The sequence below is a fragment of the Lepidochelys olivacea genome (genome assembly GCF_965140295.1).
Source record: "Lepidochelys olivacea isolate rLepOli2 genome assembly, chromosome: 4".
NCBI classification, from domain to species: domain Eukaryota; kingdom Metazoa; phylum Chordata; order Testudines; family Cheloniidae; genus Lepidochelys; species Lepidochelys olivacea.
The window spans coordinates 88,187,527-88,199,325 of record NC_140414.1 but is presented as its reverse complement, the minus strand read 5'-3'; the positions used below and the strand labels follow the sequence as shown (position 1 = coordinate 88,199,325).

Sequence of the window (11,799 nt, the reverse complement as noted above, 5' to 3'; positions counted from 1 at the left end):
TCTAAAAAAATAAATACATCAAAATGTTTCTTTAGAATATAATTAACATGTGATGCAACTCATTTTAAAGAGTACTAGAGCTACCCATTATTGGGTGATTTACATACAATTTTTCTGTCGGACAGTCATTTAAAAATAACATGCAAAGTCGTAGGATACAAGTGGAATGACCATGCTGGTATAGATACAATAGCATGTATTAGCAGCAAAAGTTTCATACCTTGTTTATGACTACAAGAATGAATTAAATTTACAAATATTGGGACAAATTCTGCTCGGCTCTCCAATGGAGTTACCCTGGATTTTCACATGATTAAACTGGGAGCCAAACTGCCTTGCTAATTATAAATTTCAGTATTACCAATATGACCACCTCCTCCTAGTCCTTTATTTCCAAATAGTTTTTAATCTAAACAGCTCCTAGCAACAGTGTAGGCATTGCATTTAACCTTAGTATTTTAGCAAAATATGAAAGCTTACAAAATGAATCTTAAATTCTTCACCACTAAAAATGTTACGCTGCAAATTTTAGGAGCAGCAAATAAATGTTTATGTCAGCAAGATAACACAACCGATAATCAGATCAACATGTATTGTGGAGTGGATACTGCCAATGTTTTATTTGATAGCAATTAAAACAATGGAAGTTATTTACTTGAAAGCACAATAGCTGCACATGTGTGAGTAGTTCTGGCTGGTTGGATAATGTGTATGCTCTGCTAGGAAAAAAAACAGCACTTCCAATTATGTTAAATATTATTTTGCATGCAATGTTTGCCTGATTTGTATATTTACTTTTAATGGGTACTCACAATGTCAACATTGTTTCTGTCTTTGGGCCAGATCCTTAGCTGGTGTAAAGTGGTAGCACTCCAATGAAGTCAATGTAGCTACAGCAGTTTACACCTGCTGAGGATCTGACCCTTTTTAAAAAAATAAATGTCTAATCCCTGTTTTACAATAGTCAAATCTTCTTCGGCTTAATGTGGCGCTCTGCACGAACTAGCAAACATTTATGTTTAAGGAAATCTTCAGGGCATAGACAAAAGAGAATCCTCCTTCCTCAGTCCTGTTCTTCCCTCTTTCCCTCCCCCACCAGGAAATGGGCCTGATCTCGCCTCACTTACATCAGTATGAATCTTACAATTATATCACTTGTGTGTTAGTGAAATGGTGACTCAAGCCCAAGTGAGTTACACTGTGGAAATCTGGTGTAACTGATGTAACCCTTCTGCCCGTCAGAGTTGGCAGCAACAAGGGCCGGGTTCAATATCTAGGGGTTCCATTCCAATAACACAATGCAAACCGGCTCGAGCCCCCACCCAGTGACCTGGGACAAATATATACCACCCCCGCTGGGCGCCTCCAAGAGGCAATACTTCCCCTCTCGCAAGCACATAGTCTGAGTGTAGCAAAAGTCTTTTAATAACAGAGAGAAACAATGTGGCATTATGTTGGGGAAACACCACCAACCGGATTCATAACACAACCCATGAGCAAAAACAACCCCACCCCAGGCAAATTGGGGCATGCCCTTTTCCCTTTGGTTCTTGAGTCCAGCAACCCCAAAAGTCCAATGCCCCAAAAGTCTCTGTCCCTGGTCAGGGCAGCCCCAGAGTTCGAAAGTTTATCGGCGGAGCTTTACCTCCCAACCTGGGTGGAAATGGGACGGGGGTAAGAGGCACCTTACGTGATCTGAAGCTGACCGCCCCATAGCTCCATAGCGGCGCTCCGCTCCGCCAGCCGCCCCACAAAACTCCTTCGCGCAGCTGCACTCCACTCCACCAGCCGCCCCACGAACTCCTTCGCTCAGCTGCGCTCCGCTCCGCCAGCCGCCCCACGAACTCCTTCGCTCAGCTGCGCTCCGCTCCGCCAGCCGCCCCACGAATTCCTTCGCTCAGCTGCGCTCCGCTCCGCCAGCCGCCCCACGAACTCCTTCACTCAGCTCCACGGCCCACAAGCAGCTCCTGCCATCCACACACTGCTCCGCGTCGAACTGCTTCACCAGCCGTCCCGCAAACTGCTCCACAATATATCTTCAGGCTCCCCCACTACTTAACACAACACTCAGTGATTTCAGCTCTTAGGTGAATTCAGCTTATAGTAGGGGAGCCCCAGTGCTGGTGCACTGTCAGCCCAAAGTGAGCTCAGCAGCCTATAACTAGACTTCTAATGAAATCACAATTAGCTCTGATATTCCACAGTGGAGAGAGGAGGAAGTGCAATCAGCATGTAAGGCCCTCACCAAGGGGCCCATGCCACCAAGTATTAATACTTGTCCCCAGCCTCTCTCCATTCACACAGTTTTGGAACCCATGACCCTTGCCTAGCGAGTGCTACTTAGATGATGGTGAATCCCTCCATCGTAACAAAAGGCCACGTACAGTTCCAAGCACAGTTCCCATAATCAGGGTAATAACAATTTATTCTTCCTGCCCCAATAACAGAGACACTGGGGATCCCACAGCAGCCAAAGTGACCATTTGGGCAGCTATGGTCTCATTCTAGGCGTGGTGGGTGTGCCTATGCAAATGAGATCGGCCCCTGAAGTTCTTTTCCACAACTTGCCACACCTCACCACCAGATGTCAGGGTGGAGCTCATCCTGACACTGCTTACACTGAGGAGAGATTCAAGTCTGATGTTTCTTTCCTTTTACCACAAATTCCTGAAGTGCTGCATTTAGCAAGTGGAAACCAATACTCTTTTCAGTTAGGGGGACTGTATTCTGCTGTCTCTAACATATTTGAATTCCTAATTTTCAAAAGGGTCTCCATCAGCTACCCCACCTGTGTCTCCAAACTCAATTTTCCCTACAGTTTTTCTCACTTGTTATGCCCCCCAACATCCTCTTTCTTAACCACTTCCTTACTATTGGCTTCTTCTGCATTGATATCTTTTCATTTCTCCTTGTGGTTGATACTGACTTTGCGACCTGTGTACCCAGTGCCTTTCCTTTCCTTCGCTAATTTACCCCTGTAATGAGACACGTGACCTTTTACAAACAGACCACAGGTCTGCAGCATTATCCTGTTTCTATGGTGACCAGACATTAAATGTGAAAAATCGGGACGGGTGGGGCGTAATAGGAGCCTATATAAGAAAAAGACCCAAAAATCTGGATTGTCCCTATAAAATCGGGACATCTGGTCACCCTACCTGTTTCACCCAAAACAATGGCATTCTGGAGGCTGTACATATAGAGGGACCGTTGGATTCTAGGCTATGGAAAGAAATACCCTATTATCCCTAGCCTACTCTGCCACAGACTTCCTGAGCGATCTTGGCTGCCCTAACCTTTGGCTTATAGAATGATTCTTGCTCTTACTCTCTAGCCCAGTGAATCAGGCAGAGGAGGAATTTGGCCAACAGCCTCCTACACCCTGGTCAATGGTACCACTTCTTCTGGTTGTGCTTTATGCAGAGCCCAATTCAGTAGGCATGCTCTGAGACACCTACCAGACTGGGGCCCCCCAGGCAAGATAGGTGGGGGAATGCAGAGTTTCAGAATTCTGCTAGGGCTTAGGCATGAGCTATATGCTGGGCATCAGGACTGAGGCAGCAGTCTGAATGCTCACCCATGAAATTTAAGTGTCCAGGGAGTTTAGGCACCTACAGGGTTAGCAGAACCCTAGCAGGGGTTTTGAGGGGCTCACTTTTGGATTTAAGTGCCTTAAGCGGAAGTTAGGCACCTAAATCCCTTTGTGGATTTAGCCATTGGCCTCTCTGTGCATCAGTCTCCATCCATAAAATGAGAATAACAGTACTTTCCTGCTTCCCAGGGGTGTGTGAGGATAAATAGATTAAAAGATTGTAAGGCACTCAGATACTATTGTAATGGGAGCCATACAAGTATCATAGAGAAAAATGCAGGGAAACAGGGCCAGAATACACACAAGCTCCTTTTTCATCAGACTAGAGAGATATGTGGAAGGAGCAGGAGCTCTGCCTTTCTCCACTCTCAGACAAAAGGACAAAGAACCCAAGAAAGGCACTGGGTAGCCCTGTGAAAGCCGAGGAAGAGAACTGTTGGATTTATTTATCAGTGGAAATATTGTTGACTGAGAATTTTTTATTGGAAGCCTAGTGCAGGAGAAAGTTTGAACAAGGTGAGAGAATGGCCTCACCTTGTTCAATGGCAAAGAGGCAGACTGGGCTTGAGGCCTGGAATGGGCATCTGCATATTTAGCTGCCGAAGTTTCTGCCCGTCATGTCCAGTTCCACCACGAGGAGGAAAAAAAGCCTCCACCCTAGGTAAAGACTGGGAAAGATATTTTTTCCCTTGTTAACATGGAAGGGGTGGAGTTTTTGGTTTAGCTGGATGGCTAAACTACCCAACCAGCAAGAGAGAAGCTGAGGCAATAGCTGTAAGAATTAAAAAGAAAAGGAGGACTTGTGGCACCTTAGAGACTAACAAATTTATTTGAGCATAAGCTTTCATGAGCTACAGCTCACTTCATAGGATGCATTCAGTGGAAAATATAGTGGGGAGATTTATATACATAGAGAACATGAAACAATGGGTGTTACCATACACACTGTAATGAGAGTGATCAGGTAAGGTGAGCTATTACCAGCAGGAGAGCGGGGGGGAGGGGGGCGGAAACCTTTTGTCGTGATAATCAAGGTGGGCCATTTCCAGCAGTTGACAAGAACGTCTGAGGAACAGTGGGGGATGGGTGGGGGGAATAAACATGGGGAAATAGTTTTACCTTCTGTAATGACCCATCCACTCCCAGTCTCTATTCAAGCCTAAGTTAATTGTATCCAGTTTGCAAATTAATTCCAATTCAGCAGTCTCTCATTGGAGTCTGTTTTTGAAGTTCTTTTGTTGAAGAAGTGCCACTTTTAGGTCTGTAATCGAGTGACCAGAGAGATTGAAGTGTTCTCCGACTGGTTTTTGAATGTTATAATTCTTGACGTCTGATTTGTGTCCATTTATTCTTTTACGTAGAGACGGTCCAGTTTGACCAATGGACATGGCAGAGGGGCATTGCTGGCACATGATGGCATATATCACATTGGTAGATGCGCAGGTGAATGAGCCTCTGATAGTGTGGCTGATGTGATTAGGCCCTATGATGGTGTCCCCTGAATAGATACAGACTAACATGGCTGATACTCTGAAACCTATAAGAACTAAGTCATTGCAACACCTTTTTCTAGTTTACAAACCTTTGAATTGACTAAGTGGAATTCTGTGTCACAGGTATTCAGTGAATAATTTCTGTGTACAAATTTCATCCCAAACATTGTGCAGTTTAGCTGTTTACTGCTCTCTATTTTAGGTGTGTGATTGGCCAGTAGTATTGTTTCCTGTTCCTGACAGGGTGACTAAAACTTTTATACATACTTTATTCACACTGTTTATTATTTTATTTCTGGCACAAATTTTTGAAAGAATGATTATTTGTGCTAAAAACTATTAAAATCTCAACTATTCAGATATTAACATTTTCACAAAACCTCAGCACTTGTCTGAATACAAGAGCAAGCTCAAGTTGCAGTGGGGGAGGTTTAGATTGGATATTAGGAAAAACTTTTTCACTAAGAGGGTGGTGAAACACTGGAATGCGTTACCTAGGGAGGTGGTAGAATCTCCTTCCTTAGAGGTTTTTAAGGTCAGGCTTGACAAAGCCCTGGCTGGGATGATTTAACTGGGAATTGGTCCTGCTTTGAGCAGGGGGTTGGACTAGATGACCTTCTGGGGTCCCTTCCAACCCTGATATTCTATGATTCTATGATTCTATGAACTTGCTATTTTTGTTCATGAAATTATTTACAAGTCACTTTTTGAATTATTCGACCAGCTCTAGTAAAGAGTGGATGTGACCTCTGAATTTCAAATTAGAAACAATTTATCTTCTCTGAGTCTTTCATGGACATCATTCAATTCCTGGCTTGCGCACCCATACACACAGAAAATTGTATTTGCATTTCTCAAAGATATTTGTAATTAGAAAAATATTAAAAATCATTGCATTAACTGTCACAGTACAAACAGATTATTTAAGATATATTGTTTTATTGATCTAGGGAGCAATGTAGCAAAGTCAACATTTTATAAACAAATTCACAACACTGTAAGACAACAATGTATTACAGAATGCATCCGATGAAGTGAGCTGTAGCTCACGAAAGCTTATGCTCAAATAAATTTGTTAGTCTCTAAGGTGCCACAAGTATTCCTTTTCTTTTAACATATTAAGTGTCCCTCTGTTGCAATTTTAATCTTTCCATTTTGTAACATCCCCACTATATTTTTACATGGAAATGTACACTGTGTAATATGTCTTCAGTTTAAAAATATCTTTAACTAATAACAACTTTATTGAAAAATAATGCATATTGTCCAGATAGCTAAAAATAGACCAAGGTTAGGTACATTAAATACATTACCAATATTTCCTATATGAAAGTATTGTAAGGTGGGGGATTCCAACAATTGGAGAGGGGTCCCAGGTCCCAGCCACACACCTCTTCACAAACACCAACACTCTCTCCTACAGGGGTCAGGAGTATGCACTACACTTAACAATAGAACAACACTTATCTCACCCAAGCAAACAAGGAGTAGACCTAGGTCAGGAACTCTAGCAGGGGTTATACAGACTTTCTTGCCCCGATAGAGCCGCAGTCCCTCCCGCGCTGGCTGGCTAGATACACACAGACTCTCTGCCCCATGCCAATGCAATCCCCCACCCCTTGGGTCAGGCTAACCTGTGAGCTCAGAACAGTGGTCTCAGCTGTCTTGTGAACTCCAGGCTATGCATTTATGAAAGTCCCCTTTTGCAAGCAACTGGCTCTCCTCCCAGCAGCTCCAGGTTCAGTCTCTCTCTCTCTCTGCCCCAGCTCAGGGCTACTGCTTGCTAGCCAGCTTCTTCTTTATTTCTTCTCTGAATCTTCCCAGGCTGGTGAACCATCCCACCTCCTGTCTGCTCATTGGCTCAAACCCTTTCAGAGTTAATTCAGTGTCCTTGTTTTTGAGGGGCACTCCCCACACAGTCAATCAAGTGTGTGCTTCATGGAGTTGTAGAGAGAGAGAAGAGCTTTCTGCCCAGCCCCACAGTACAAAATCATAAACTGCCATGATATTTCACTTCCGTGTCAGCTCTTTGTCCACCCTGTGAGAATAGCAGCAATTCATGACTGGGGGGGGGGGTCAAATTCTATTCTCAATTACTAGGTGCAGCACCAACTGACTCAAGTAGGATTTGGACCAGGAGTCGGATCTCAGAGCAGACTTTGACCCTGAATGTCAAATTGTTACAATTATTTGTGCTGGCAACCAAAATTCTCACTTTGTGCACAGGCCAGGCAAACACAGATCCACCTTGTGCTGGAGTAACTGCTCTATAACCTATGTAACCTATCCTTGCAACAAAGCCCGATGCCAACTCTGTCCACATATTTATTCAAGTGACACCATCATAGGATCTAATCACATTAGCCACGCCATCAGGGGCTCGTTCACCTGCACATCTACCAATGTGATATATGTCATCATGTGCCAGCAATGCCCCTCTGCCATGTACATTGGCCAAAACGGACAGTCTCTACACAAAAGAATAAATGGACACAAATCTGACTTCAGGAATCATAACATTCGAAAACCGGTAGGAGAACACTTCAACCTCTCTGGCCACTCAGTAACAGACTTAAACGTGGCAATTTTGCAACAGAAAAGCTTCAAAAACAGACTCCAATGAGAAACTGCTGAGCTTGAATTAATATACAAAGTAGATACTATTAACTTGGGTTTGAATAGAGAATAGGAGTGGCTGGGTCATTACACATATTGAATCTATTTCCCTATGTTAAGTATCCTCACACCTTCTTGTCAACTGTCTAAATGGGCCATCTTGATTATCACTACAAAAGTTTTTTTTTCTCCTGCTGATAATAGCTCATCTTAATTAATTAGCCTCTTACAGTTGGTATGGCTACGTCCACCTTTTCATGTTCTTCGTATGTGTGTGTGTGTGTGTGTGTGTGTGTGTGTGTGTGTGTGTGTATATATATATATATATATATTCTTACTATATGTTCCATTCTATGCATCCGATGAAGTGGGCTGTAGCCCACGAAAGCTCATGCTCTAATAAATTTGTTAGTCTCTAAGGTGCCACAAGTACTCCTTTTCTTTTTGCTCTATTAAGGGAGGTAGTTCATCATCCAGCTACCTCAATTTTCTTTTTCTCCTAAGGAAAGACGCTCATCTACTGATTGCTTTTGCGAGCCAAATGCCAGAAACTGAACAAAAAATCCATTCTAATAATTTATAACCATTTGTAAAGAATGTCAATATCATTTAAAGTGCAGAGGTTTATATAAATCTCAATCAGATTTGACTGTTAGCTGAATGTACTATATCATACTATATAATATAAGTTACGTGACAAATTAATCCAACAGTCAAGGCCGCAATAACATTCAAAAATAACTGTGAAAAACACATACATTTTGGAAAATATATTTCCCTCCCTTCAATAGGCACACTGGAAGTCATTTGTGAAATTCTCCCCTCATTCACGCAGGAATAACTCTGTTGAAGCCAGTAAGACTGCACTGCTTTAAGTGAGAGGAGAGTTTGGGACATGCCATAAACTGCAGAATGAACTCAACAACAACAACAAAACAATTTTGGATGAATAATCGCTAAATGTACTGAGCCAGATCCTGAGCTGGTGAAAACTCACACAGCTCCACTGATTAATTAATTAAGAGACAGTGGGTGGAAGACCACCTCCATACCTTTACCCTTGGGAGAGTGGAAGCTGGGCATGTCCTACACCTTAGTAACTTTTCCTCCAGGGTGAGAAGTCAGTCAGCTGACCATTTCATGGAGCAATATGAATGGTGGTCTCAGAGAAAGTGATGTAAAGTGCCATGACAATGGATAGTAAGGATACAAGGCATTCAACTGTCAATGCTACTTTCTGAGACATCCTGAGCCAACTGAATGGGAGGGAAAGATCACATCCTGAGATAAATATTTATAGGTAAAAGGTCAAGAGATTCTGAAATATTTTGATATATTTACAATTCTGTTAAGTCTTCTTATGTGATTAAAGATGAATAAACTACAGGATACTACTGAGCACATGTTCTAGGATCTAAAATCCTTGTAAGCTTTATTCTTATGACACACACTCTCTTCTCCTCTTCAGCTGGATCCAGATGCCCTTATTTGGGCGAAGAATTAATTCTGCGACCAAATCAAGATCTTCTCGCTTTTGACTTGTTTCCACCCAAAAGCGTTGTAGGATGATGGCTAGAACAGCTCTCTCTTCCACCTGTGCAAAGCGCTGGCCTTCAGGTTAAATTGGAACATAAACAATAGTAGTTTAGTACTAACAGCCCTCATAATTACACTTAAAGATTTCTCACAAAATGCAGCATGGGAATAACTGTGCATCTGCAGTCACAGATTATAAACCAATATGGTCCAAATTCAGGATAGTACAGATATTACCAAGAATGGGATTTGTGATAGATCTGTTTCCTTCCATATCTACAGCAGGAAAGAATCAGATTTAAAATATGCATAGCCTCCACTTGGAGCTTAAAGTTGGCCTTAAAGTTAAACTTAAACTTAAAGTTAAAGTATCATGGAGGAAAACCTAATACAAAATGTGACCCTGTTATGTTACATTTAGGCCTAAATGAGGAGGAGGAGGAAGAGAAGGGCTCAGCTCCAGGATCACCGCACATGGACAGCAGGAAGAGGAAGAGCACACATAGAAGGAAAAAAGAGAGAGCTTTGTTGATTTCATTGTTATCCTAAAAGTAGAGTGTGCTGGTGAAATAGGGAGGGGAGAAATTAGACAAATAATCAAAGGTTTAAGAGAAAAGTAGAGAGAGGAGAAAATAGAAAGAAAAAGAAAAAGGAGCTAAGCAAATTGACAAGGGTCACAGACCAGGCAGCTAGCCAAAGATTATAGAGGCAGAGGATTTTAAAAGTTGTGTTGTGCTGTCTGTGAGAGCTATGGCGGTTTCCTGCAATATCTTTGGGAGATCTTACTGTATTAAGTTTATATATCATTGTGGGCCAGGGATTATATGTAATTCCATGGGGCAGGTAACCACAGCCCCTCCAGGAACTAAGAACAGTTGCAAGGTGATAAGGCAAATTCACTCAGATAGTAAAGCCTCCAATGAGGTACCACCACCTAGAAAGGCCCGCATATACTAGTTCAGACTGGGTTCTCCAGAGGCCAACAGACAAAGAAAGGACTTTTGGATAAATAGTTTGAATTTAAACTGACTTGGGGCCTTCTTTCTGACCCAGCAAATAGACAGGACTTGCTGTCCACAGGAAGGGCCCCAATCTTTTGGGAAGGGTTGGAAGGACTGAAACCAACCAGAGCCCTTGTGGAGATGGGGGTAATCTTTGATAAGTTTATTAGTACATGTGTAGTAATGTGTATATGTGTAGTGATGTGTACTTTTTGTTTGTTTGTTTTTAATATGTTTTCTCTGTAATGCTTTTATCTTAAGAAAAAGTGTGCTTGCTTAGAAAAAGCTGTGTGGTAACTTATAATGGTGGGTCCTTTTTCTGTTTATAGTCTCTGAGGAGAAAATCAAAGCAGCTCTGCATAGGCAGTCCAAGTTGCTGGGAAATTCACAGGAGGCAGGGAACTCTGCAACCTAGAAAAACCTTGGTCAGGAGGGAGAGAGTCATGAGTCTCCACCCCAGAGATGTGATGGCTGAGGAGCTGGAAGCCTAGAGTGGGTGCCCTTGCTGATCATAAAGGGAAAACATATATGCAGTTGCTTTGAAGTCTGACAGTGTCTCTCTCCCTTCCCTCAACCCCTTCTCTGTACATTGTCTGTTCAGACTGCAAGCTGCCTAGGCAGGAATCTTTATGCCTGTAAAATACCTCAAACAATTTGGGTGCACTAGAAACAATAATGAGCCTGATTATGATAAGTTAGATCGTCTTTCAATGTGCAAAGATCTGCTCAAGAGTAAAACGTAATCTTTGGCTTTGTTTGTTTGATTTGGGTTTGGTTTTTTTTAATTAACTTCATTTGTATTTGGACTCCTAAGAATGTCTACTTTGTATTGCTGACAGAAGAGTCTCAACAGCTGTTGCTGAGAGCTTTGCCTGCAATTGTGCTTCTGTCATTGGGACTGACCCATTCAAAATGGAATGAAATCCTGAAAATGAAATGAGATCAGAACAACAGAAATTTGCCTTCCTCTCAATACTTTGCATCATTCATAGTTAATGTGGTAGAACAGAACCTCCGGAATAAGGATCCACAAAGAAACAGTTCCTTTAATGTCACACCAACTATATACTACATACAATTCTCCAAAAGTTGTTTATTTCTGAACCTACACAACTGTGTTAGGTGCTTCAGAGAAACAAGTGCAGACACAGTCCCTTCCCTGGACTGCTTACAAGTTTTAGGAGCTCAGTGAACACCTCAGCAGTTACTGCAGAAGACTGAAAGGGGGTCTTAAATTTTCTCCTCCAGGCTGCAGTCCACCAGTGGTTGGGATCATAGAATAGCCAGCAAACATATCCCAAGGGGAGGGAGAGAGAGAGTGGCTCATGCTGTTCCCTAGTGAGCTGCCATGGTGTCTTTGAGTGGCTCTGAACTCTGATGGAAACCAGGCCCAGCCCTCTTGAGACAGAACTGATGTTAGCATGACACAGAGTTACATGTGGATCAAGTCCCAGTAAGGAGGAAACAAAGTAGACTCTGAAGAACCCCATGGGAAGAAAGAAAATGTAAATATTTCATCAGTCTGAAGAATGAGGTACCAGTAAGAATTGCTCTGCCTCAG

The 11,799-nt window shown here is 42.4% G+C and overlaps 1 protein-coding gene across 2 annotated transcripts in view; it reads right to left on the bottom strand.

Moving 5' to 3' along the window:
* Positions 1-7,974: 7,974 nt before the first annotated feature.
* The window catches only part of LOC311519236 (cytochrome P450 4V2-like), a 36,633-nt gene continuing 32,808 nt past the window's right edge, over positions 7,975-11,799 (bottom strand). For both annotated transcript variants that reach the window (XM_084625550.1, XM_084625551.1), the window contains one exon: positions 7,975-9,312. In XM_084625550.1, the coding sequence (XP_084481676.1) occupies positions 9,140-9,312 (173 nt within the window). In that variant the 3' untranslated portion in view covers positions 7,975-9,139. The remainder of the gene's footprint in view (positions 9,313-11,799) is intronic.